Source organism: Colletotrichum phormii, assembly GCF_030913505.1.
Source record: "Colletotrichum phormii strain CBS 102054 chromosome Unknown BDP81scaffold_5, whole genome shotgun sequence".
NCBI classification, from domain to species: Eukaryota; Fungi; Ascomycota; class Sordariomycetes; order Glomerellales; family Glomerellaceae; genus Colletotrichum; species Colletotrichum phormii.
Genome location: NW_026851447.1, coordinates 1,444,593 through 1,471,368, shown reverse-complemented (window position 1 = coordinate 1,471,368; position 26,776 = coordinate 1,444,593). Strand labels below are relative to the sequence as shown.

Here is a 26,776-nt window from a genome sequence, read left to right as displayed (position 1 = left end):
CAGGGAAGAGGTCATTTAATTGCTTGTGAATCCTCAATTGATATCTACGTTTCTCGTGTGCTATCTATGCTTTTAGACCCTACGCCGTCCTTGTCAAAACTCCAATATCCCGGGACTTGCGTGATACACTTTAGGTACTATACACGTCGCGCCATCTCATCATCTCGGATGAGGGAACTCGTCTGCGAGCTGCAGCCTCACACCGACGTTCATACTGATGAGCTCCTGCACCAGAAGTTTGGCGGCGTAGGGCATCGTCATCTGTGTAACCTCCCTGGTGCTCTTGCACGTGTGGCAGTAACCCTTGTAACCGAACAAACCGCACTGCTGGCAAATGTCGATCTGCGTTCCGTCGGAACTAATCATGAGACGCTCAAGCAGCAGCTGAGAGGCACCGTACGCAATCAAACAATCGCGCTCCATCTCACCCAGACGGAGACCACCGTCTCTGGAACGACCTTCCGTGGGTTGGCGAGTAAGAATGGCTCTGGGACCACGAGAACGAGAGTGCATCTTGTCTTGCACCATGTGCTTCAGGCGCTGATAGTAGATGGGGCCGTTGAAGATGTAAGCCTCCAGAGGCTCTCCAGTGATGCCTGAAGTGAAGTAGTCTTTGCCTTCCCAGGAGAAGCCGTGATCAACCAAGGCAGCGCTCATCTGTTCCAGGGGGTGTGAGCGGAAAGCGTCACCAAAGCCGTAGTCTTTCCGTCCGTCCAGAACCGAAGCCTTGCCAGTCAAGCATTCAAGCAGCTTGCCGACAGTCATACGAGACGGGAAACCGTGGGGGTTCATGATAATGTCGGGAACCAGACCCGTATCGGAGAATGGCAGATCCTCCTGGTCGACAATGATTCCAACAACACCCTTTTGTCCGTGACGGGACGAAAACTTGTCACCAAGCTCTGGTCTTCTTGTTTGTCGCGTCTGAACTTTGACCACCATCGTTTCTCTCTCCGTGTGGGATACCATCACCTTGTCGACGTACGCGGGATCCGCAATTCTGTACGAGATGGAAGAATCTCTGAATTCGCTTGGTCCACGATCCATACCGATGCCTGTTGATCCAGTATCGAGAGGGGTTTCCTTCTTGATCATGACCTCGCCCGAATTGACCTTGTAGCCCACAATAGCGAGACCGTCGTCGTCCAAGGCCTCGTGCTTGGTTGTCCTGCCATTCTCGTCGTTGACCGGGTCACCAATGCGTTCGCGTCTACCGTTGGGGTACTTTTGCAGCTCAGCCGTGTATTTGCGGAATACTTGACAGCGTCCGAAACCGCGATCACAAGACGCCTTGTTCAAGACTAACGCGTCCTCAATATCGTAGCCAGAGTACGACATGACAATGACTGTGGCGTTCTGACCAGCTGGAAGTTTATCGTAGTTGACAAGCTGAATTGTCTTGGAGATGACCATCGGTCTTTGGGGGTAGACGAGGGTGTAAAGCAGGGTGTCGATACGATTGAATTGGTTGTATGCGATGGCGCCAATAGCTTGCTTACCCATGGCGCATTGGTAGGTGTTTCGAGGAGATTGGTTGTGGTGAGGGAAGGGAATGAGGCCAGCAACTGCGCCAAGAACAGTGAATGGCTCGATTTCCATGTGGGTAGTAAGAGGGGTAACGTCCTTTTCGTAGAGAGCAACGAGAGTGTCGTTCTCTTCGTTGACGTCAAGATACTCGACAATGCCGTGTGTCAAAAAGTCGTCGAACGTAGCCTTGCCCAGTTGCAAGAGTCTCAAGTGTTCCTCCTTGAGCTTGGGCTTGCCGTTCTTGACAATGATGTAAGGTCGGCAAATGCGTCCTTCGTCAGTGGCAATGTGAACTGCGTTGAAGTGATTGTTGATGTGAATGCTGACGAAGGGAGAGATCCAGCCGCGCCTTCTCATTGTCCTGAACTTGCCCGCAAATCGTTTCGGGTATCTGGTCAAGGCGAAGGGGGTTCCGTTTATGTGGATGACGTATGAAGTCTCGCGGTGCATTTCGCCGCCTGAGAAATTTCGGATGGGCTCTACACCGGCGTCCAGGGTGAAGACCCATCGCTTGACCGGCGCTTCCTCGACGTTGGTTGTAATATGGGTCATGAGAGCCAAGTTCTTGACCAAACCACAGGCTTCACCTTCGGGTGTATCTGAAGTGCAGAGCATGCCCCATTGTGAGGGCTGAAGAGCACGAGGACCACTGACTTTGCGAGTCTTTTCAAACTGCGAGCTGATTCGAGTCATCATCCCGAGAGCGCTGATGTAGCTAAGACGACTGAGAACGTGAGTTACACCGGCTCGGTTCATATTGAAACGCTTGACAGTCCAGTTTCCTGTCTGGATAGCTCGATTGATGCCCTGACCGATCATGTTGGCGTGATTGCTGATCATGTTGACGGCATCGAGGGGAACGGCTCGATTGTCCTTCTTCAGAACCTTGTCGATGCTGCTCTTGACGTTGCCGCAAAATTGCTTAAACAAATCCTCAAAAAGCAGAGAGAGAAGCTGCCCAGCCAACTCGAGTCGCTTGTTTCCGACGAAGTCACGGTCATCAACGAGACTCGGGTCGGCTTGCGCCATCAGGACGCGCCGCGTCATGAAAGCCACATAGACGGCCTTGGGATAGAAGTCTAAGCCCTCAATAGGGACGTGGGCGATGATGAGGTTCGCCAAGGCGTCGAGAGCTTCTTCGACGTGGTTTCTTCGGACTTGCGCGGCGAAGGGGATCCTACTTTTACCCATCTTTACTCTGGCACCGATGTACTCCAAAGCCTGTTGTTGCGTATATACGCCAACCTTGGTAGCTTCCTCGAATTGAATGAGGAACTCGTCTTGATATTTTCCGTTGTCGCCGGCAACGAGTTGCATGATTTCGTAATCTGACAGGCCTCCCAACGCCTTCAGGATGATGACAATCGGGATGCCTTCGACTAAAATGTTGGCAGTAAGAAGAATTCGGTCCTTCTTGAGCGTCACATACGTCTTGGATTTGCGTTCGTGAGTCGAACTGGTGACTGAAGCTGTGATGACGCTGTTCTTCTCGTCGGCTTCGACAATGACACGGTTCTTGCTGAGTTGTTCCTGAATGAGAATGACCTTCTCGGTGCCATTGATGATGAAGTAGCCGCCGGGATCAAGAGGACACTCATTCATGCGCGACATTTCTGCGTTGTTGGCTCCACCAAGTCTGCAGATGGAGCTCTTCAACATGACGGGAAGGCGCCCAAGGGGGACATTCTTCCGCACAATCTTGGATTTATCGCGAATATAGGCGATATCAACCATAATAGGTGCGGCGTAGGTCATGTCGCGCAAACGACACTCCATTGGTGAAACCTCATTCTGAGCTCTGATGTCGTTGAAGTCGACGCGACTGGGTCGCTCAACTCTGATATCAGTGAACCTGGCGGGGCGTTAGACTGGTTCATGCAAAAAAATGCAGGGAATGGCGGCATACTCAAGCCAGAATGAACTATTCACATCGCTTCGAACAATGCGGTTGGCGCGGACGATTTCCTTGATTTCATTCTCGACAAAGAAATTGTACGAGTCAATGTGCTGTTTGACGAGACCCTTGACCTTGAGAAAGGCGGGTAAGAGCTGAAATTTGTCCTCCTTGGTCGAGATAGGATCTGTCAGCTTCTTTCCGTTGTAAAAGGGCTCCAAAAGAGCCTCGAAGCCGTCGTCCTGCATGATGGTCACCGTGTTCCGCCTGCAATCATCATGTGTCGTTGGGAATTGCGGCAACGCGGAAGGAGGGTCTACCGCAGAATTTTGAGAAGCAGGCGGTCGAGTCACATCGCGAGTTTGAGGTAAGTGGTGGGCAACAGAAAAGTTTGGCCCCGCGGTGCCGGGTGCTGGCAGCAGCCCCACCTTTGCGCGACCGACGGGTGTCACTGGTATTCGTTCAGTGTCTTAGTAAGCATGGTGAACTTGGGACGGCGACGACCAGGCTGGCGGGGCACACCTGGCACACCTGGATTGACCTCGGTGAGCCACGCCGAGCTGTGTCAGCCCGCCTTGCAGCAGCACGAGGTGCTCTGCCGTGCGTTGTCCACCTTACCCTACCTACTTTATTGCTTACTTGATTATCCGTACCTTGAATGCCTTAAGGTTGGGACAGGCCACGGTTCATCCCAACCTGCTGACGGACCTACCTAGTTTCTGGACTAAGGTAGTTGACGGTGCACATTCGATGCGGGCACCCACATGGTAAAAGCACCTAAGTTTGCAAAGGCTACTCCGAACTCATCCTCAGGAAAGAGGTTCTCGTGTGGCATGATGGTCTCGGTGCAACTTATCGAGTTTACGACTGATCAGGTCGTGGTCATTCCATCTGTGGGTTCGATCTCTGTTAGACTCTGCGTTGACGGGTGCCCAAAACCAGGGTTTTGGGCCCGCCTCGTACGTTGTGCAGCACAGTCAATGTCAGGGACCATTTACACGCATACTCAACGACCCGTACTTCCAATGCTTGTCTCATCGTCAAAGGAAGTGGATAACAGAACAAGAGCAACTCAGTCAGCACTGCCATGTTGGTACACCAATCGGTATACCAATGGAATAGCACCGCACCAGGCTGGTTCCAGTATTTGATACTCCGTATGCAAGTGTGAATCCAAACGCAACTGCAAGATTTAGGACCAATGCCGCGACTGCCTCCAAGGTCCAAAGCCAAGTTGACCAGGGACTCCGGACACTTTCCTCAACTGGTTGACGAGTGGGGGTTGTCGCCGTTCCAGGTCACCACTTTAGGCTGTGGAAACTTGGGAAGCCACGCCTGAGCAAGGGAGAGGAGAGCAGCCAGGGCCTGCGGGTGCCTTGTCGTCTGCTGCGGCCCCGCCCTTCACCATCTTTTCTCTCTACCTCATACTTTACCCCTCTTCGCGACAGACAAAAGCCTCTTTTCCAACGGCCTAGGTCTCTGGGGTCTTGGGACACGACTGCTTGACTTTTACACACGCAATTCCCAGGAGCAAGCTGGAATTGGATTGCTTCGTCATCCTGCCCTGCAACAGTCCATTCTGATGTTATTCAGACGAAAAGCAGTTCACGACACTAGTACTTACATGAACGTCACTAGAGCCTAGGGTTGCTTCTAGGGTTTCGGACTAAAAGTCTTTCGCTGCTCATATCCATAATCACTTTACGGTCTTGTTCTGTCGTCACACCTGCATGGGATCAGAGCCCTCCCCGCAGGATATCCCTTTGCACGACCCGCAGCTGGTGATGCGGCGGCGGCGGCGGCGTCTGCATGTTGCGTTGGCAGAGGATATACTGTGGCAAGCCAAGTCACATCCCATCAACTGCAACTGCCCCTCTTCGACTCCAGATATCGGACCCCGATCGGTTAGGTGGTGAAGCTGCCCCGCGATACAACGAAACGGATACACCTAGCACACGTCCACCCAGCTGGAGAGCTACAATGGTCGCAACTTCCAAGGGCACAATAGTCGATCGAGAGAGAACGTAAGGCTAGTATCGACTCTCCATTTGCCGCTTTTCACAACCTCCTGAAACCGTTCTCTGCGGCGCAGCTTAGGCTCTGCGACCGTTATTGTTGGCATGGAAACACACAAAGACGTTGAACTTCCAAGCAAAGGGCGAAGTTTGTCACCTATGATGCAACAGGTCAACCCCGCGAGTCACGACCTACGGCCCCGAGGATTGCGGCCGATCGAGGGTCCAACCACTCTGTTATCGGAGAACCCCTCCTCCTACTGGGGTATCGCATCACAGAGGAGCTAGAGCCAAGGGCTTTGCCGCCTTTGCCTGATGGGACCTTTCCTCAACGACATGGGCCCAGTGCCAGAATGGCAAACGAAAAAAAGGGGTGGCGAGGGAATATCCGAACTAGTTGATCGTCGAGCCGACTTCCCTCGGCTTAGCGCAGAATTTGCTAAATGGAAGACCATTCAGAATTCTAGCCCGTCGTCTGTCTACCAGGATCCTTCAACAAGCATCCTGCCAGTGACATGGGACGACAGTCAGAGTCAGAACGTCTTCTGCCATTCTCAAACCTCCCCCGCCGCCAAGGTACAAAACCGATACCTGTCGAAGCCTCCTTAAGGCCCCGTCTGACAAGTCACTGTGGCCCCGAGCCTGGAGTTTTTGTTACTCTCCACGCCAATGCCGCCGCCCACGCCTACTTTGTCGCAGACTCGCAGATAGCCCACTCAATGCGGGCCTTAAAAGTCGGTGTAGAACCGAGCCGCTAGAAGCTTGCGACAGCCCATGCTTGCCGCCCAACAATTCAGTTTTCCTAACTGCTATTTTCGCGATTTTCAAGCCAGGACGGGCCATTCCATGCCTCCTAGGAAACCATCTAGCCGCATTATGACGAAGCACTGGAGCCTCTACCCCGAGCATGGATCCTCGCAAACCACCCGGCGGCTGGAAGGTGGGAAGATGCAAGTCACTTCGAGACCCTCGCCAGCCCACCAGCAACGGTCCAAGATGCGGCACCAATAGGACAAGGCCTACCACTCAAGTGCTTCGTCGCTGTGCCCGAATCGCGGGGCACATCACGCATGTTTCTGAACTGCGCGTTCTCGTCAAAACTGTGCTGAGGATGAGGCTGGAAGCTAGGTACTCGGACACCTGGCTCGTCCCCTCGTTCGTCTCCTCACCTCACCTGCAGGGACGGACGGCCTCGACAGCCGTACCCAAGCCGCAGCCCTAACAGCCACACACATGTTGGCTCTTTTTAGGCGAATTGATATGCATCCTGTATGAAGCTGCAAGGCATTCAATCCCTTGTGTGTTCGAAATCTTGAGCAGTCAGAATGCATGGTCTTCTCTCCACACTGAGGTTTCGTCTTGATGTGTGAATACATACTGACAAGCCACGGGAGTTTCGCGCGCCGTCTAGCCAGGTCAGTCTTAGCCGGAGACCCTCAGTTCGGGAAGACCCTGTCTCCCCGCCAGCGGCTTGCAAAGAAAAAAAGAAGAAAAATATTGTGGAACTCTTCGGAGCGACAGAATGGCAGGGTCAGGATGGACCTGTTACTCAGAATCGAGCAATCTTCTGAGGTCCCTCTCGTTCAGCGATTCACCGACGCAGGGTTGCAATCCATTTTTTATCGACTGGTGCTCTGTATGCATTCACACGTTGAAAGCGTCACGGAACTCAGCAATTTCAAGGGAAACTATTGTTGCAGGGTGGGCCAATGAGGGCAGAGACCGGTACTTGTCTCAAGATGGATCTCACAGCAACATATCCATTGGTACGAATAGGAACCATACACAGGAGCGGCGTCATTTGATCGTTCCAAGCCTAGAGATAGAGGGTTTGATACCAACTGACCAGAATCGCAAGTTGCTTCTGACGACGTACGTAGGCTGCTTTGCTCGGTGTCAACGACGAACGGAGCACCCCATTGACAAGCGATTTGTCATTTGGACGAGGCTCACAACGGCAGGCCTTGAAATGGCTTGGATAGTCAAATAAGAGTCGATGCTCTACGTACCCCATGTGCACATCCCATCCTCTTCGTTGGCGAACAGCCCTTGTCCGTCCACTCGGTTGAGCCGATCGTCGACGGCCATGGCACAGACGTGCCATCAGTCCTTGTCTACCTCGACGCAACTCCTCATCAACGAGAGCCGTTGCGAGCAGAAAGTGTGGTGTCAAATAAGCTCGCGAACAACGCAACGGTGTGACAGTTGGCCTGAATATCCAGATCTTTTGGCAGTACTCGTTCGATCTGGGGAAAGCACGTCGGTGTCGCACAGGGCTATCCAAGTCCCGAAAAGCGATGCAAAGTAGGCAGTGCGCGGCACAGACTGTCTGCTAGGCTTGCAGACAGAAACAAAGCTACATATATGACAACCCACAGCACAGGCTGCCGCTTCACCGCTCAACGAAGCATGCAGGTCCTTGGTTCGGAGCTTGCTTCGCAGCCAGCACGAGAACAAATCATATACAGGGTGATGATTCCCAAAGCCCCAAGCCCTACTTGGCAGATTGGCAATTCGACAAAAATCAAGCACAGAAACGAGACAAGGCGGTCACCGTCCAGCCCAAGACGTGGAGCAGCAGCTCAACGTAGGAACTTGCCACTGGCCTGACAGACTCTGCAAAATGGGTAATAGGGGATCTCGGGCCTCCTGTCAGACTGAGATAGAGTTTCCGATGCACTGGCAACAGCCATTTCTGTCGTCAACGCTCGCACAACCTTGACAAACCTAGGTTGTGGGCCATCCGCACCGTGCTACACCCGCGAGAGACAGCCCCTGACAGGAAAGCGGAACAAGACGGTCAACTGGGACTAGTACGGACGACCTCCGACCTGCTAGACTCGGCGGTTTCTATGGCTGTTAGTACACCAGCCCCTCAGCAGAGGAGGAGGAGGAGGAGGAGGGGAAAAGACGAGGGGGTAAAGAGAAAGAGAGACACACAGTGAGCGGAGAGGAGGGGTGTGTAATAATTGGGCAATGGGCCTGGAATGCTCGCTCCGTGCATGTCACGAGAGGAGAGGGACAGGAGCAGAGGAAAAGAAGCCAGACACGAACGAACAAGTCACGAGATATCGAAAGACGAGGCGGTATGCTGCATCAATCAATCGCTACCTATTGAACGACAATGTTTACCGTTGTGTCGTTGTCCCACCTCTGCCAATTCTGAGTTGACACAGAACGACAATGGCGGCCACGACCAGACTCGAGTGGTTATAGTACCTGAGAGGTATCCCGAGAGTAAAGAGTGCAACCACATCTGCGGGCTCGCCCTCAGTCTGCCGCTGCTCCTGGGCGCGGGAGGGTTTCGAACAGGGTTCGCAAGACCGTCCCTCACCTCCCACTGGCTGTTTTGCCTCTTCGGGAACTTCATGGGAGGAGGAATTGCGAAAGCCCAAGCTACGCTGCGTCAGACTCAGAGAGCCACCACCACCATTCACCACCCACACACCACCACCACCACACCCGTCGAGCATCAACCACATGCACACGCACCGCGGCTACCCTACTTGCTCACCTACCTTATGTACAGTGCAAGCTTGACGCTGTCCAAACTTTGTACCTGCTCTGAGTACCCGCAACTCTCCTCCCGACCTGGCCAGGTACGGCGCGCGAAGGACTGGACGCTACCTTGACAAGGACAGGGCAAGGTGTGGTAACGCAATACGGCGCAGGGTACTTTGTCTCCCCTTGGCTTCCAGCCAGTCTCTGAGCGAGAGAGAGAGAGAGAGAGGAACGAGGGGCTTTCTCGTCACTTGAGAGTGTCCGTATGGCCGTTGGGAGCTACCTGCGGTACGGAGTCCTACGCATCTCAGTACGGATATCCTTCGCGGACTTACCAGGGTTCTTTGGGTACCGAAAGCAAACCACCCCTCCGACTTGCAAAGCCGCCCTGGCCTGGCACCTGGTTAGCGAGTGAGATGTGGTGGTTCCTGTCTGTGGTTCCTCTCTCGATGTGGCCCCCGTCAAACTGGGTCCCCCCGTCGATGGCGCAGGGGTATCTTGGGCCGCCGTCTGACCTGCCACGCCCTCTCAACCGTGCTTGTCTCCCACACCTGAAAATCGCTACATTACCTTCTTATGCTCCGAACCTGCTCTTTTCGTTTCTCCCCACGTTGGTCGTCGGTTTCTTACCCAGTTCTCTTTCTGTACACCATCTCGTGTGTCCGTGTATTCCAAAACCCTCTTCAACTTGTCGCTCCTGGCTCTCCAGGGCGCGGCGCGTCAGTTTTATCTGAGTGTATACTCTGTACTGCACCGGGGAAGAATACCACGGGAAGAAAAACCAGGTACGTTCCAGTTCTTTTATTCTCTTTGTGCTTGGCCGGTCGCTGTATCACACCCGCATCGATGTGTGGTAGAGCTTTGCGATTGTGGAAGCAACTGCGCCATGGCGGCAAGAAACACACCACACAAACACGGAGAGAGAGAACATCCGAGAGGAAACCACATTTTCGGCTGCCCTTTGTGTCGTTATGCCGCCAAATCAGCGAGTCAACTCAGTCGGACATCGCAATGCGCTCCCAAAGGCTTCCCAACGACCAAAAGAACGACATCGCAAAGCTGGATGCCAGACAGCACGAAAAGGGGGGGGGGGGGAAGAGGTAGGGATGCCAGGTAGAAGCTGGAGAGGCAACGACAACGGCAGTGACGGTTTCGGTTCGCGATCCAGAGGCCACAGAAGAGACAGGAGTTGCAGGGCGAGACATTCGAGTCTCACTCACGCTGCTCAGCTTCAGCTGCTGCCATGCGTCCACTGCCATCATTCTCCTTGTCTCTTCAGCGCTTCACCGACTGCCGCCCGCATTTGGAGAAGGCCAGGACCAAGACCAGGACCAAGAGGGAACCCCCGGACCAGCACCACCAAACTTCGCCAGTTCCGCACCCCGCCTCCAATTTTCCTTGTTTCCAAAATCACGAAACTCTCGCTCTGTTCTGCTGTTTCTTGCCGCCATGGGCGTCACACGCACCCTGATCGACCGCATTCTTTGATGCTGCCGCCACTGCTTCTTTTGCAACAGAAACACCCCTCCATGTTCATGTCGCTGACCGCCGGCCTTGCTTGATGCCAGCAGTATATAGAAACCGCAGCCACTAGGCCCCTTTGCGCCGTGTACGAATTGTTGGAATAAGCCGAACTATGGACGAGCTGCGCTTCCGATCTCAACAGTCGCCCCGTAACGAATCCACGATGAACACACTTGTCTCACCTCCGCGGAACGGCAACCGCCTCCCGCAGCCTGTTCAGGCTCACGATGGGCGAGGCGCCCTGCCTCGCCGCTTCACTACGGATTCGGGGCGTGTACCAACATTGTCTTCAATCACCGGTCAGCGCGGCCCTGACCTTGGTGGCCCTGATTATAACAACGTACGTTCTCTATCCACGGTGGAATGCTATGCTATTGCGTTCCATGCGCTACTCTCTGTTCGCCATCGCGCGCTTTCCCACAAGAATGCGACTGACATTGTCTTGTCCAGACTTTCCACAAAGTTCAATTGGTATGTGGGCTTCCGCCGTCCCGCTGCAGAACCTTGTTTGCGACGAGACAGTCTACGTGCAGACCCTGCAAAGTTGGAAAACCACAATGACGAAGAACGGTAACTGACTGCTGGACCCAGATCGAGAAGAAGAAGATCGAATATGAGAGACTGCGCGAGCAGAGGCGTCGTTTCGAGATGGAGATGCAGAAGCTGGAGCAAGCGCAGCGCCGCGAGGAGATGGAGCTAGCGAAGATGCAAGACGACCTCCGCCATGGCCATCAGTCGGAGCCCACGACGCCTCCCGAATACCACGAATCGTCCGGCTTCCCCACGATGTTCTCGCGTCCCAACCGCTACTCGACTTCGAGCTTGACCTCGCCTCCTGGCCTCTTCAACCGCCCCGGGCGCTCGGGCTCGCAGCTCACTTCGCCGCACTCCACGGTGATGCAGTCCCGCTTCACCTTTGACGACCATCTGCCTTCCCGGTCTGTGCCTGGATCTCGCAGAAACAGCGATGAGGACGAGAAGGAGGAGGCTGTTCGCCAAGATCCGACTAGTCATCGATCTTCCAACGCGTGAGTGCCGTAATCCGTGCAGTGTGACCAGTATGTTTGCTTCTTGGACAAGTCTTGGGGGTAAGTATCATAACCAAAGGCCGGTAAAGTTTGTTTTGCCAAAGTTGGTAAGGTATGGTATTGTGCCTCGAAGAAACGGACGGCGATGCCCCACAAGTTGGGTTTAAAGGAACGCTCTTGCCTCGGGAAGGTATTTCGATGAGATGGGTTCCTTCCTTGGAGATGGGCAAGCTCCTTCCCTCGATCTGGAAGTCTTGAATCCTCACCCCACACGTCGATAAAAAGGCGAGATTGATCAGCGGTCTCTTCCTTTCCACTTCGACCGTTCCACACCCACACCGCAACCTCAACGCCGCACTCTCCCATTCTCACTCATCATCTACCGACCAACAACAGCGACTTATCCTTTTGAGTTACACCGCAGAACATCACGCACCTGTTCTCACATCTTCACCCCACGCTTCCACGACGTTCAAATCCTTTGTTCCAATCTTACGAATCGCACCTGCCTGCCGAACGCCTCTCACAAAAGAGCGTTCTCACGGTTATCGAAAGCTTGGTTCAAATCGATCGCCAAGGAATATTTGAAGGCCTGCCTTTTTTTCCTTCCAATTTCCGTCGTTTCGTTTCTTCTCGAAGCAAACCAACCGACAACCTAAGACTTGCCCAAGAAGAGCAACGTACTTACCACACAGCAAGCAAAACCTCCAAAAACCTGAGCAATGGCTGACACTGGAATTCCCAACGACAGCTACAACCGCTACTCGATGCCGGTTACGCGCTCCCGCACTGGTCTCTACGGCGCCGACCTCGACCAGACCGGCACTGCTCGCTTCCTCTTCGGCGAGGAGGACGCTTCTGGCGAGAACAAGTACGGACAGGCCACCGGCGACGACAACTTCCCAACTCTGGTTCGTCAGAACGATCAAATGGTAAGTTTGCGCATTTTATTCTTCACATTCACATCACCTCTCTATTCACTTTCCCATAACCTATTTTGCCCTATCATCCAATGCATGGGCAAGTCGGTGCCTACGGTTTTGGTTCTGCCTGCTCAGCAAAAACCGGCCCACATGTTTCCTTTGCCCATGGGTGGTGAAGTGCCACGTCCCGAACCTCACGGGCGGGAAGGTGCGAGCCGCAAGCAACCGCCTGCAGCAGCTGCAGCAGCAGCAGCAGCTTGCTTCAACTTCACCTCTGCCCGTCAGATTCACCCCGCACACCTTGTCCAAAATTCCCACTTCGGTCTTTTTTTTTTTAAATTTTTTTTTAGCCCTCTTCTTTTTTTCGCTCCTGATTCCACCTGTCAACGCGAGTGAAAGAAAGAGAAGGAGCAGACTCTCTCCCAATATCCCTCTTTCCTTTCCTGTTCGTTTACCGCTTGCTCCTTCCTCCCGCCAAGGTCAGAGTTTTGCAGGGAAAATACTGTCGACACAAACCTTCGAAATTGTCAGCCTCCGATCAACTGTTGACAATTGTTTGCGTCGTATAGCTCTCTGCATCATCCGCTGCCCTTGACCTTGCCCTCTCTCCCTCGCCCGCTCCTGACGCGCCGTCCTCCCATGGTTGGGGCAATATTAACCGTCACCGAACCCAACAGAGCTTGTCTGCTATCAACACGTCTTCGCTCAACGGAGCTTCGTCTTCTGGAGAAATCGGCAATCGTTCTTCAGTCCGCCACTCGCTCGACTTGAAGTTTTTCCCGGACGCTCCCTCCGACAACCAGGCTTCCATCGTCTCTCCTCCCGGCAACCACCCCGGTAACCACATCATGGCTACTCCTCCCAAGTTGCAGAGCTCCTTCTCTGCCAACGACGTGCCTACCGTCAAGAGCACTGCAAACGGCGGCCCTGTCACAAACAACCACGCCCAGCAGCATTTCCACAACCACAATGCCAGCATCGGTCGCATTCCCGCTGGCGCTGTTCCCGGCCGCCACAGCCGTGAGCTGTCTAACGACAACAACATGGGCGGCCCTCGCGAGCAGGCTGGTCCCTACCCTTCCATCCAGTCGGCTCTTCAGGCCAACGCAGCTCCTTTCGGTCCCGGTGCTCCGGGTCAAGGCTTCCCTCACACCTCTCAGGGCAACCAGGCTCCCAACGGTACGGCGACTGCTGCTCCCAACAACGGTTACGGGGGATTCTACCCGAGCGGCTACGTCTCGCCCAACAACAACGGTCCTCCCCCCGCCTCTGGCCCTGGCCCCTACGGTGTCCCTCTCTTGGCTATGAGCATGCAGAACATGAACCTCAATGGCAACAACATGTACCCTGCTCAGAACTACGCCGGCTATGGCGCTCTGTACAACCCCCAGCAGCCTCAGCCTCGTGACAGCCAGGCTCGTGTCATTCAACATCGCCGCCAGATGGACAATGAAGGTAAGCTCGACGATCAATCCTATGATGCGTACACATCACTAACATATGCCTGCCTAGCTATGTCGCGCTACAATGGTCTCGCTCTCGAGAACGTTGGTGGCCAGATCTACGACCTCTGCAAGGACCAGCACGGCTGCCGCTATCTGCAAAAGAAGCTCGAAGAGCGCAACCCGGAGCAGGTCCACATGATCTGGTTGGAGACCAACCAGCACGTCATTGAGCTCATGACTGATCCTTTCGGCAACTACCTTTGCCAGAAGCTGCTGGAGTACTGCAACGATGATGAGCGTACAGTGCTCATTCAGAACGCCGCCGTCGACATGGTTCGCATCGCCCTCAACCAGCACGGTACCCGTGCTCTTCAGAAGATGATTGAGTTCGTTACTACTCCGACCCAGATTGAGATGATCATCAACGCTCTTCGCTTCCAGGTCGTTGAGCTCATCCAGGACCTCAACGGCAACCATGTCATCCAGAAGTGTCTCAACAAGCTCAGCGCTCAGGATGCGCAGTTCATCTTCGACGCTGTCGGCACCAACTGCGTTGACGTTGGCACCCACCGCCACGGCTGCTGTGTTCTCCAGCGCTGCATTGACCACGCTTCAGGAGAGCAGAAGGTCTGGCTGATTGCCAAGATCACCGAGCACGCTCCGATCCTTGTGCAGGATCCCTTCGGCAACTACGTTGTCCAGTACATCATCGACCTGAACGAGCCTTCCTTCACTGAGCCCATTGTGCGTATGTTCCAGAACCGCATCGGCCAGCTGTCCCGCCACAAGTTCAGCTCCAACGTCATCGAGAAGTGCCTTCGCTGCTCCCAGGAGCCTTCCCGCGAGATGATTGTTGACGAGCTCCTGAACCCCGGCGAGATTGAGAGACTCCTCCGCGACTCGTATGCCAATTACGTCATTCAGACCGCTCTCGAGTACGCTCCTCCTGCGAGCAAGTACCGCTTGGTCGATGCTATCCGCCCCATCTTGCCTTCCATTCGGTCCACTCCCTATGGTCGTCGCATCCAGGCCAAGATCCAGGCCTTTGAGGGCCGTGGCAGTGCCACCTCGAGCGGTCAGGTTACTCCCGCGGACCCCACTCAGGGCCAGATTCCCCTGCGTCCCGGCCACAACCGCGCCATGTCCAACAACACCTCCATCATCCCCCCTAGCGGTGCCTTTGGCAACGGTCTGAACGGTGGTCTCAACGGTGGTCTCAACGGTGGCGGCATGGCTCCTCGCGGCAACCAGGCCAACTACCCCACGACCAACAACGTCACTGTTCCGCCCCCCGCTCCCCAGAGCCAGCGCATCCAGCAGTTTGGCTTCAACGGCCAGCAGCGCACCAATGGTGGCGCCCCTGCTGACGCGGTTGCGGGCGAGTCTCAGTGGCTGTAATTGTATTCGACGCGTTGTCGACCATTTCAGCCCGTTGAGATTCATCTCCAATGGTACGAAATGTGGCCCGGGCATTCGACAATGAACATAATGGTGGCATGATGCTTTCCGCGTAACGGTTTTCTTTCGACACAGCACGGCGGCTACGCAGCAACGACTTGACGATCTTTTTCCTTTTTCCTGTCTGTGCAATCACCACAAATCATCCTCCAACCAACATACAACACCGCAATCCACCAACCCTCTTCATCCGTCGAGCACGGCGGTCCTTGCATCCGGTTGCAAGGCCTGCTTTGTGTGTACACTATGGATTCGGGCAGCGCATCAGTGCCCACCCTTCGGCATTTGCAGCGCAGACATAAGAATCGCATTCTGCTTCTCGGCAGCCGTCACCAGATCGGGCGGAGCCTCCAATAGGGCTTGTACTTGATTCGATCCCAACATCGACATAGACGAATGCTTTCCTTGCTTTCGAGTTTCTTTTGTTTTTCATCGCCATTTCCCTATTTTCGACTTTTTTTTCCCCCTTCATTCTCGACGCTCGTTCGCCAGGGTCAACTACTGGCCCTTGGTATAATGATTGGACCGGACTCACGACAACATCATCGGCATAATTCCTTGAACGAAACGCCAGTCACGAAGCTGATCATGAGACGCGCAACGATTTCGGGAAGACTTTGGTTTCTTCCTCTACGAATGATGGCCTTGAGGTATACTAAGGGCCTCCCTAGCCTTGCGAACCATCACTTGAGCGTTTCTGCTTCCCCCGAAACGGTCCGACAAGATTATACAGGAGATACCTGACTGCGCACGCATTGCATAGGGGCCAACACTGGGACATGACAGCATCGGAGGCAGTTTTTTTCTTTCTTTTTCTTTTCTCTTTTCTCGCAGGCGGTTGGCACATCGTTTCGCACTTTCGACATGAACTGCGTAGCATGACACCCAGACCTCTCATGGCTTATCTGAAGTGGGAGGATACAACATCGACAATACGGGGATATTCATCAAGGGCTCATGGGCTCTCAGATGTTTGGGGGTTTCTGGAGAGATTCGATTTGGCCTTCTGGAGGAGATTGGAGAAAGGTTTCTTGTGTGTGTAAGAGAACTCTAGGGATGAAAATTGGGCGTTACTTTTTGCTTTTTCTGGCCGGCGGAGAATAAGACGTGTCTGGTGAGGCTTTGGCTCGATTTGCTCATATGCTTTTCAGCAAATGCCCACGACACCCTCCGACCGCGCGCATGTAACTAGGCAGATAATTCGAGACAAAGATCTTGACTTTAAGGTTTATGGTGTTTCTTGATGTAATCGTGAATGTTTGTAACATGCTGACCTCCAACAAAGAGTTGCTGGTGTTGCTAATTTTGGCTCATACATCTGAGTGAATGCCCTCCTGAATGGTACGCTGCGGCCGCTGGTTGGGCAGCACCAGAAGCGCGATGTGCGACAATGGAGGACGGGAGGCCTGCGATGGGATGGAGCATGTGAAGCGACCGAGAGTCGAAATAGCCGCTTCTGATTGGCCACGGCCGGCCGCTCCCCAGGGCGCAAGTTCCAGAACGTCTGGTCCCACAGTGCCATTCCATTCACTGTCAGAAAGCCCAGAGTGGGAGTGAATAGGTACAACGCCAGGTCAGTAGTCTGTTTACAGCATTAAGAGCCCCAATAGCAGAGCTACCCACGCTAATAACAACCATCACTTCAAACTTTCTCTAAATTGATTATTATTTAATATATAAGTAGTTTAAGAATAAAATTATTAAATTGTAACTTTTAAAATATTCTAAATTTTTAAAACAGGGGCTGTAAAATGGCAGGTTTGCTACCTATTTAGTGGTCTGATGGGTGGGTGAAATGGGGGTCTAAACAGACTTTTGACCCGGCATTGTATAGGTGTGCTGACGGCGGGGCTGTGCTGGTGCAGCGTGGCGGCAACACCTCGGGGTCGCCGCAACCAATTAAAATTATAAACGGCCCAGACCGCAATTTTTCCCTTTAAACCTTCGTTGTCAGCCTCTTTTTTCCCTCCCGACAACCTCAACCTCATACCCACGTAAACCCCCCTAACTGCGGAAAAAAATCTCCACGTCTGCGTTGATTCATCGCAACCGTCTCCCGAGCTCGCACCTCGAATACCACAAACCAAAACCCGTACATACACTCACTCCCCCCCCCGGGGAAAAAATGACCCGTGGCAACCAGCGCGACAAGGCCCGTGAGGCTGCTCAGAAGAAGGCTGCTTCTCAGGTGAGATTTTTTCAGTAACTTTTCCCAACTTGTTCACCACCACGCCCCGCCTACGACCGTTCTTGGTGGCCATGGAAATCATCAGCCCTTCAATTTAGATATGTCTTTTGTTACTCCATAGACTTTGAGGGGGTTCCGAGGGAACTGGCACCCGAAAAAGGGGGCTCCAGTGAGCGGCTTGAGTTGGACTCGTTTTTTGGCGGGGGCGGGACAGTGGGTTGTCAGCAAAAGTGCGAGAAAGGGGAGGGGGATATCGCGCAGATCATTCAGACAACCATATCTCATTTTGAAATCGATGAGGAAATAGACGAGCAAGATGGCTGACAGAATTTGATTCTTCTTATAGAAAAAGGGAAACAGCATGAGCGGCACTGAGATGCAGCGCGCAAAGGAGTCTGCTGCTGAGATTATGCGGCAGAAGCAGGCTAATGGTGAGTTCTACCTCGCTCTTTTTCCTATTCGAGTCGCTTCTTCCATGGCCACCTTTTCTCCTCGGAGTAGAGTGAGACAGAGGGAGAGGAGGGGGATAAGATCTCAGTGTCATCTCTGACCGGCTGAGTCCCCTTGTCTCCCCTTTTGATGTGTTCTCGAGGACGTGTGCCGAGTAAAGCCTGGAAGTTCTATCCTAGACCAGCCATCATCGATACCGAGGGCTGAGTGGATAATGAAACCGAGAGAAGGCGGCCATGAGACCGACAGAGACTAGGAAAACGAATGGGCTCGTACCGAATGCGATTTGCTGACGAACCATCTACAGCTGAGGCCAAGAAGGCAACGGAGGGAGCAGGAGGGTCGAAAAAGAAATAGGAGGAGACGCGCTAAAAAGGGGGGGAGAACAAAGGGCCAAGTTGATCTGTCAACCTCTTGTCCTGTCTCACGTCCAGTGTCAAATCTCATCCACGATGATAACCTCATATGAGGCGAGGGCCACTGGGTGAGATGAGTCAGCACATGCATCTCGATGCAGTCAGACAGGACGCTCGAGGAAGACACGTAGGGTGGGGGCTTGAGTGAGATTTTCCCGGTTCTTGGTCTAAACCCCCTTTTTGAGCGAAGAAGAGGGAAGAAGAAATATCAATGAACGGCGAAACAGAAATTCATAAACAGGGGTGTTTTTTTTTTTCCTTATACTTTAGTTAAAGCGATGGAGGTTGCATTCGTTGGCATGGAGAGGCGAGAAATATCAGAACAAATGAAGCTCTCAAATCACTTGCAACCAAATCAATACTGAAGAGAGTCAGTTGCGGGGAATCAAAACGTGGACGAACCGCGAGATGGTCAAAATTCCGTCGCGTACTTGAACGACACAAATCCTACCGACTACAGACACCCTCAACAAACCTACAGTGGTTTCGACTTGTAAGCCATTTTTCTCATACGCAACCGACTCTTGGGCAATGACCTCACATACAGACTAACGTTAAACCCAACCCAAAGCCAAACGGTTCCGCCGCCCGTCCATCACACATCATCTCAACAATTCTAGACAATGTCAACCATTTTCCTCTCCAAAACACCAAAGACCTTGACAAACATGCAAAACGACAGATGCGCAAACACGGGCCTCTCTCTCTCTTTTATCGGCACTTATCCGGCACACTGACAGTCGATCAAACCGGCTTGAGCTCACGAGTCACGAGCCGAGCCAAGCCAAAGAAACACCCGAACTCTGTCCTCCGGTCACTTTCATGCGCCTGCTTCCCCCCTCTCACCCTCTGGTTCTTCTCAGTAGCCGATTGATGATGTTCTCAGATAGTCACAAGTAGCACACGACGGAAGCTGAGGCTCTGATCATTCATCATCCATTTATTTGATTCCTTATTAAGCGGTTGCGAACAAAAAAATGGTGTTTTTCCATCCAGGAAATACGAACCAGTCATACATCTGTAATTATCCCCTAAACCCTCATCCCCATACCTCCTCTTCTCCCTAGACGAGGGGAGCGGGCTCAACCCAAGCTGGAATATGTGAAGAGGAACTTCTACCCGCTCTTTTTATGTCTCCACAACCACCAAGAGAGAAATCTACATGATGAAAATAAATGAAAAAAGAGAAAGGTCGTGATATGACAGGTTCCCCTAAAGGTGTGTATCGTGACAACAACTCCGGATATGTGGTATCGTTCCCAGCGGAGTGGGCAAAAAAAAAACAGGTTCTCTTATCCCAGAGGCGTAAATAAAATGGATTATACTAAAGGCGGATTACGTTCACCCGTGAAAGTGATTGGACCCGTAGTATCCTCTTTAGGCCTCCATCATAGCCATGGGGAGAGATCCTGCCATGCCGCCGAAAGAGCCGACGCCTTGTGCTCCGACTGCGGGGAAAGATCCCGAAGAGCAGGTGACGGAGCACACGCAAGCACCGTTGCCGTTGATCTGTCCAGTGCCCTGCTGGATCTCGCCACCGGCAGCAGGCGCGGCAGGAGCAGCAGGCGCGGCGGCAGGGGGAGCGGCGGCGGGGGCAGAGGCGGCGGGAGCAGCGGGAGCAGCAGCGGGGGGAGTACCTCCGGTGATGGCACCGCCGGCACCCTGGCCCTTCTGGGCAATGGCCATCGACTGGAACATGGCCTGAGTCTTCGCGGCAGTGGGGTTGATGGAGAAGGTCATGCCCTTTCCGCAGTGGTTGGCCTGGGCGCAGTAGAACCCTGGAGAAACGTGTTAGTAAAAGTGGCACAAACCGGAGCATGAAAAGACTTACACAAAGGCTCAGAGACCATAACTTGCATGGCGACCTGGGGAGGGGGGCTGACGGAGTTGTTGGGGTTGGCCATGAAGCCAGAGTTCATGCCACCAGCCAAGGGGTCGCAGGGCGTGGCGAAGGCGGACTGGGTAGCAGTGTGGTTCTGGCTCATGAAGGTGAAGACAACCATGTCGCCAACGTTGGCCTTGATCTGATCGGGAACGAAGACGAGACCAGCGGCACCGCCAACCATGACCTGGGGGTACGTGTTAGTTGTGATGATTTCACTTGGTGCCAAATCTGACTTGTGTTACTTACATTGTGAGTCTGTTGAGCAGCCGGGGGAGCGGCCGGGGGCGCGGCGGGAGGAGCGGCAGGGGCGGCAGGAGGAGCAGCAGCGGGAGGAGCGGCGGCACCACCGGCGGGAGGGTTGATGTTGATCGTAGGGGCTCCGGCACCCGGGTTTGCCCAAATAATAATGACCTCGGTGACCTGGCTGTTGGAGACTCCGAACCCAGTCATGCCTGCGGGGAGACCAGCGATTTGTCCAGCTTGAGCCTGTCCCTTCTCTCCCTTCTTGTGACCATCTCTCCGGACGGGGTAGTGGTTGCGGACCGACTTGGCGGAGGCCATGACGGCGGCGGAGAGAGCTAATACTGCCGAGAACTTCATGTTGACTGTGTTAAGTGATGTCGTCGGAGTCGATTAGGGTGGCCTTTTCTTTTCGTTTGTCGAGGATGATGCGATTGTAGTTGCCTCCTCTTTTCTCTTTTTTTTTTCTCTTCTCGGAAGATTTGGTGTTGGCGAGACTGCTAGAGCCCGGCTAGAAAGTCGAAAGGAATAAAAGGGTTTAGATATAGCTGGATGGCTTTAATGGCGAGGGCCTGCTCGTGACGAAGAAGAGTGAACACGGAACCGAAAAGAGAACGAAAGTCACACAGGGAATGAGTGAAGACAGGCGGATGAAGAAGAGATGGGGGAGAAGAAACAGAAACCTCTCTGACGGCGAGGATGAGGGGGGAGGAGGAGAGCTTAAATCGAGCGAGACTCGGTTGGCATGAGGAGCGCGAGCCACGTCGCATTATCGGTTCGTTATCCCATGTCATGGGCCAAGGTACTTTGAGTGTGAGTGGAATACTAAGGTAGGGACAATGGTCTACGGTATGGACATAGCAGGGCATGGCATGGGATAGCCCCTTCCCGGCCGCAACATCGACCTCGACGAAACAGGACGAGAAAATCTTCCGCCAGCCCGTCCTTGGGAAGTGTTGGAAAGGCACCAAGCACTTTGGACCCCGGTCATGCAAGCCAAGCAACGCCTCCGGGGGTCCTTACTGTGCAGGATTCTGCAGAAGGGGGGAGGGGAGAGGCAACGAGGATGGAGATGGAGCAAGGGTCTGGTGCGTGTAAGACGATGTGTCTTTGGGCGGTTCGTTGCTCGGGGATGCAGCGTCCGATTAAGCACACGAAGCACAGGCCCACGGCGGCATTGCCATCCCAAGCTTGGAGCAAATTAAGAACAAAAAAGCCAAGACGAGATGGGTGGAGAGTGCGTGGTGGTACGAAGTAGACGGTAGTAGTAGGGGTAGTAAGGGTCAGGGTTGAGAGGAAGAGGAACAGGAACAGGAAGCAGGGGTGTGTGTGCTGCGAACGGATGAATGACGGAGAGACGATAGACGACAGAGAGAGAGAGAGAGAGAGGCGCTCAGCGCACGAACGGGAACGAGGAGACAGCAGCAGGGATAGTAGAGACGAGGATGATGCTGCCAACGGAGCCGCAGTAGTGCAAGTGAGAAGCTTGGTGTGCCATCAGCAGGGAGATGGGCTGTCTTGTCTCGTCTCGCAGCTTTCACGGAGCGGGCATGGTGAAGTCACTCGACTGGGATGCTGCTGGGCATAACGAGTACCTTAGCCGTAGAATGAGCGAGTGCGAGAGTAACCTTGACTCCCGCCAGAGACTCCGCAGTGATCTTTGAGAGTGATTAGTGAATGAGGCCCTGTAATGTGGGTGGTACGCGGGAAGGAATGGATGGCGAGGAACTCGGAAGGGGAAAGGATGGAAAAGTCGGATGCCATGACAGCTTCGGTTGAGTTGGTACGTTGGTTGAGACGGCTCGCAGTTGCGCTAGCGCTACCAAGGAGCAGTGTGCGGTCGAGGAGGCGGGAGCTGTGACAGAATCGTCTCGAGTCGTGTTTTGGCATCTCGCTAAGTGGCCCCCCCTGGCCGTTATTCCGAACACGGCACTCGCTCGGACCCTAGGCGACGTCTCTTGTTCATACAGAGTATCCGTACGATGGGAGGATACCACGAGTTGTGCTGGTCATGGCCGGGAAAGGGGAGGCCTCTCGACGGAGAAAATGGCATGGAAGCAGTACCTACGTTTGTGACAATTGTGAACGTCAAGAGGTTGTCGATAATTCCGTAAGCTATCGTGACAATTGGTGTGTAGTTGACGAACTAAAGTTCGAGATGTACCTATCCGCACCCTTTCAAGAACCGTCACCCAGATAAGGTAGACAGATAGATTAATCGATCTTAGCAAGACCCTCCTCCCCCAAGTGCCCCAAATTGCCAGAATTGCCCGAAGTGCTTGCCCCAAGGCTTGTCTCTTCCTTCCCCCGAGGTTCTTCATTACCTTACCTTACGCAAATTAAATCTCCCGCTGTCTCGGGGGGTGCTAAACCTTAATGCAGCCAATTAAGGTGGTTGGACCGTCGAAATGCCCCCCTGACAAGACATTCTAGCTGCCGGAGCCACGGGATGGTGTCCCCACCTACTCAACTCCTCCCCTCCACTTTCCTCCCCCGTTTCCCACTTTTCCTTCCTCTTTTCTGCATCCCGAGTGTTGGCAAGTTCCTCATCTGGCACACCGTTCCTGCAGGTACCGAGACACAATACAACTCTACCCATCAACCTTATACCTTTTCCAAGTCTAAGGTAGGTAGGTGCTGTGTAGCCCTCCACCCCTTCCCAGTGTCAGGCACAAACCCGTTTTTAGCGCTGCCACCCTCAGAATACGTATTTCTTCTCGTCTCTATCGTGGATGCAGTTGCTGGCACCTTACCAGGCTCAACTTCCTCGAAAAAAGACTTACTGCTACTGTACAGAACTTGGCTTACATACTCGGACACGTCAAATACCGGGAACCAGGCCAGGCAGGTCCCATCGTCTTCACACGTGCCAAGGTACATTCCCCGTTGGCCTGGCCCCTCCTGACTACCTTACGGAGTACCTCTCGTCTCTCTATCCTTTAGTGGACGGATATCGCTGTGCAAGTTGCAACACCATCATTCCGCACCATCTCGGTTTTCGGCTTCTTTGGCTCACCAAAGCGGTCTTCTCCCCATCCGCCCGCAATCCCGGCATGAGTCGGCACGGATAGCAAGGCATCGCCATCGCGAGAAACTAGGCGTGCCAGGCGTGCCAGCGTCACCAAGCACCTTGATGCCGGGCGTGCAGCCGCCTCAAACAGCCAATGAAGACTTTGAAACAAGCCCCCTCTCCCCTTTCCCCCCTCCGCCTTCGTACCTACCCTCTTTTTCATCGTGTCTTTCTCTTTCTCTCTGTCTGATCTGAGGTGGTCACGGGCAACTCTCTTCCCGGTCCACACACCAAGGCTCGTCCAAGACTTTTCTGTTGCAAGATAACCCACCCACACACACAGACACCAAACTCAACCATTCAGAGAGACACGGCCCAATCCAATCTCGCCGTCATCCAGTCCTCCAACCAACTTTGCTCATCTCACCCGCCATTGTCAGCCGCCACACACTGCTACGCCCACCACCGACCCTCCGTCCCATCCATGATCCCAACTTCCAAGACAACCACAAATACATCCATGTGCCCTGTTCTTGCCCAACAAGCATCAGGATTCATCCTAACCGACTGCTCCTACACTATCCGCTCCTATAGCCCTTTAGTGCAACCATCAGCCTTGTCTTGACACAGGTCCATCGACGGCGCTAGACATCGGCTTATTCTCCTTCCAGCACCATCATACCATCATCCCGTCATTTCTTGGTCCGAGTCGCAAGGAGACCAACTGTGCACAGTACAACACTTAGCCCAGCCTTCTATCCGTTGATATCTGTCATGTCAAGATCCATCACGGTCTGCGGTCCGCCTGTGCTCGCTGCTCAGTGGCTCGGTCAGCCTGACGTATACAGCGCATCGCCAGCCTGCTCGGGCATGGGCCGAAAGAGGGCATCGGCCTCCTGTCAAGCCCAACCTAATCCCATGAATTCCATCCGTCGTACCCGGGCCGTGTTATCCACTGCATCTTCACTCTAGGATGGACGTCCGTCCTCTGCAACATGACTCCGGACCGGAGGATCTCCACGCTCATTGTGCAAACCTTCTGGATAGAGCGGCTCATGAAAGCGCCTATCTGACATGAACAACCGATGCGTCGCGCTCATGCAGATTCTCGAGCAGTACCTAATTCACCGACAGGGGAAACAACTCCACCAAAACTCAAGCAGTCGGTCCAGGACAATAAGCGAGTCCACACTGAAAACGCTCGAATGGTTCCTGACTCTTGAATTATCGAGGCCGCGGATCGGTGGGCCATTGCAACTCCACGTTTCCATCCAATACCTCTCGACTTGTTTCCGATCGGAACCCTACAGAGAGTCATCTCAACTAAATCCCCATAGGCCGCCTTCATCATACCCAAGACCTCTTGGCTGGCCTGCACTAAGGAGTGTCATCTCTTGTATACCCGCCCGCAGTGCGGTGGCCTTGCTAGGAATCTATGTTCAGGGACTGGTCTGGTCGCCGCACATTGCGTGGTTATCTGCCCAAGTTGCACCTGCGCGATGACGAAAAAACAGTCCTCGACTCGCATTCTGCTGGGGCTTTTACCTTCGGAGCGGAAGGGGGAGGAACAACCAAGCCTAGACCCTTCCACGGTGAAACAAAACGAACTCTTGGATAGCCGACGAGATCACACTAACGTTTTTTTTTTCCCCTTCTGTCGCAGTCACGAGGATTTTATTGGGTCCGCCAGGCCAAGTTCGCCCGACCCCGACTTGGACCGCATCCTAAATTCCCCCGTCCCAAGAGCCAAGCAGACAACAGGATAGAAAGATGAATCAAGAGGCTGCTGACTGAGAACTTGCTGCTCCTGTCGTTCGTGTGACACATGCCACGGCAAACCTCAGACAAGGAACGGTGTGGCGCCGTTGCATCATCGGACGATGGAACAGATCGTGTTACAGAACTCGCCCTCTCGCACGTCGATCAGATAAACTCTCTGGTAGCCGCTTTTCAGGACGACCAACCTCACCCCATTCCCCACACAACCTTGCATTTGGCGTGTCCCAGGCGGCCAGGCTCAAGGGGTCCGCTCAGCCTCGTTGTCGCACTTGCAGCGGCTCTCTCGCTGGTATCGATTGGCTCGCGGTATCTACTTTGACATCTGTCTAATCCCTATTATTGCTGCTGCTGTTGCTGTTGCTGGCCTTCGTACAATCCCGTGTAGTAGCCGGCATAGTACCACGACATCAAAAGTCTCTTCAAGCCCTCGTCTTGCACTACAAACACGAAGAAAGGGGTTTCTCAGTCAGTCTCGGTGTCCAAGTCCAACAAGGCTACTTTGCAACTGCCGTCCCAACTCTGGGTAGCCCGGGATCGTTTACATACCTGATCCGAGAAGACTCTGCGGGCCCATTGTCGCAGGCCCTGGGGGGCCATTAGCCTTTGCCATAGGCGGCGCACCTGTTGAATCTGCCTGGTCCTGGACCTAGATCGGGACAAGCAAGGTAGACGTTAGCGGAAGCGAACAAGATTGAGATTGCTGCATAACGACGAGGTAGAGAAAGAAAAAGCCAAGCTTTTTTGATCTGCCTGGATTTTCATCTGGGGAGGGGGTTTATCATCGGGGGGTGTTTTACATCCGTGCTGCTCAACCCCTTTGTTTTGTCGGTTCCCTCTGCAGCATCATCCGCGATCTCTGGCTGATCGACGGCCTGCGTTTGCGCGTCGTCGACGGTCCTGCGTAGATCATTAACGTGTCAGAGTCTCGGAAAAAGAGTTCTTGGGGGCGTTTAAAGAAAGAGAGGGCTTAGCCGTACTGGGCTTCTTCCGTCTTCTCCGGAAGATCAAGGTCCTTGAGCTTGCCTCCCTTTGCGTGGATGCTGTGATACTTCTGCAGGGTTGGTTAGTAACTACTCTACTCTCGCGAGGATTGTATTCCTCTCTTCCCTCTCCTGTGATGAATGAGTCTGTCGCTTACTTTGTACTCGTCCAGGGCCTCGTTCCATGACTCTATCAGCGCAGAGTCATCCCACATCTCATTGTGCGACATTTCCACATCGTTGCCGGCCATGTTGCTGGATTGAAGCGAGCCTTTTCAAATTGGATGACGCGTTCCTGACGATAACGGGCACTGATGAGGCGGTGTGTGAGTATTAACCTCTCTGGGTTTACTTGGTGTGAAGCTGGCGCCAGAGGTAAGGACGGCGTTGCTTCTCGATCAGTTGCGCGAATGATGGAGGATTGAGCTCGGAAGGTTTTGGCCGCTCAATTAACCTGTGGAATTTGAGAAGTCTTGCTGGCTCTTCAGGTGCGCTGGTGTGCTTATGGGATCC

At 53.6% G+C, this 26,776-nt stretch overlaps 7 protein-coding genes across 7 annotated transcripts; 4 read left to right on the top strand and 3 right to left on the bottom strand.

The window, feature by feature from the left end:
- Nucleotides 1-19: 19 nt before the first annotated feature.
- BDP81DRAFT_369545 (DNA-directed RNA polymerase III subunit RPC2) lies at nt 20-3,781 on the bottom strand. Its single transcript, XM_060586591.1, has 2 exons — nt 3,434-3,781; nt 20-3,379 (listed from the first exon to the last, which is right to left on the bottom strand). The coding sequence occupies exons 1-2, from the start codon at nt 3,667-3,669 to the stop codon at nt 160-162; spliced, it is 3,456 nt and encodes a 1,151-aa protein (XP_060448285.1). The 5' UTR covers nt 3,670-3,781; the 3' UTR covers nt 20-159.
- A 3,026-nt stretch (nt 3,782-6,807) lies between these two features.
- BDP81DRAFT_181530 (uncharacterized protein) lies at nt 6,808-7,676 on the top strand. The gene has a single exon (XM_060582289.1). It carries the CDS (start codon nt 6,959-6,961, stop codon nt 7,424-7,426), a length of 468 nt encoding a protein of 155 aa, XP_060448284.1. The 5' UTR covers nt 6,808-6,958; the 3' UTR covers nt 7,427-7,676.
- A 2,948-nt stretch (nt 7,677-10,624) lies between these two features.
- Nucleotides 10,625-11,493, top strand: BDP81DRAFT_312941 (uncharacterized protein; the record flags this gene model as incomplete). Its single annotated transcript, XM_060583854.1, has 3 exons — nt 10,625-10,801; nt 10,912-10,932; nt 11,053-11,493. 3 exons carry the CDS (start codon nt 10,625-10,627, stop codon nt 11,491-11,493), a joined length of 639 nt encoding a protein of 212 aa, XP_060448283.1.
- Nucleotides 11,494-12,211: 718 nt separating this feature from the next.
- On the top strand, nt 12,212-15,255 carry BDP81DRAFT_447318 (armadillo-type protein; the record flags this gene model as incomplete). The annotated part of the gene is made up of 3 exons (XM_060592169.1): nt 12,212-12,421; nt 12,982-13,867; nt 13,925-15,255. 3 exons carry the CDS (start codon nt 12,212-12,214, stop codon nt 15,253-15,255), a joined length of 2,427 nt encoding a protein of 808 aa, XP_060448282.1.
- A 2,185-nt stretch (nt 15,256-17,440) lies between these two features.
- On the top strand, nt 17,441-18,310 carry BDP81DRAFT_391749 (uncharacterized protein; the record flags this gene model as incomplete). The annotated part of the gene is made up of 3 exons (XM_060587583.1): nt 17,441-17,503; nt 17,850-17,934; nt 18,261-18,310. 3 exons carry the CDS (start codon nt 17,441-17,443, stop codon nt 18,308-18,310), a joined length of 198 nt encoding a protein of 65 aa, XP_060448281.1.
- Nucleotides 18,311-19,429: 1,119 nt separating this feature from the next.
- Nucleotides 19,430-20,915, bottom strand: BDP81DRAFT_512738 (uncharacterized protein). Its single transcript, XM_060595803.1, has 3 exons — nt 20,501-20,915; nt 20,201-20,438; nt 19,430-20,147 (listed from the first exon to the last, which is right to left on the bottom strand). Exons 1-3 carry the CDS (start codon nt 20,852-20,854, stop codon nt 19,747-19,749), a joined length of 993 nt encoding a protein of 330 aa, XP_060448280.1. The 5' UTR covers nt 20,855-20,915; the 3' UTR covers nt 19,430-19,746.
- A 4,695-nt stretch (nt 20,916-25,610) lies between these two features.
- On the bottom strand, nt 25,611-26,657 carry BDP81DRAFT_181403 (uncharacterized protein). The gene is made up of 5 exons (XM_060582288.1): nt 26,422-26,657; nt 26,261-26,334; nt 26,081-26,180; nt 25,830-25,929; nt 25,611-25,720 (listed from the first exon to the last, which is right to left on the bottom strand). Exons 1-5 carry the CDS (start codon nt 26,512-26,514, stop codon nt 25,620-25,622), a joined length of 468 nt encoding a protein of 155 aa, XP_060448279.1. The 5' UTR covers nt 26,515-26,657; the 3' UTR covers nt 25,611-25,619.
- Nucleotides 26,658-26,776: the final 119 nt, after the last annotated feature.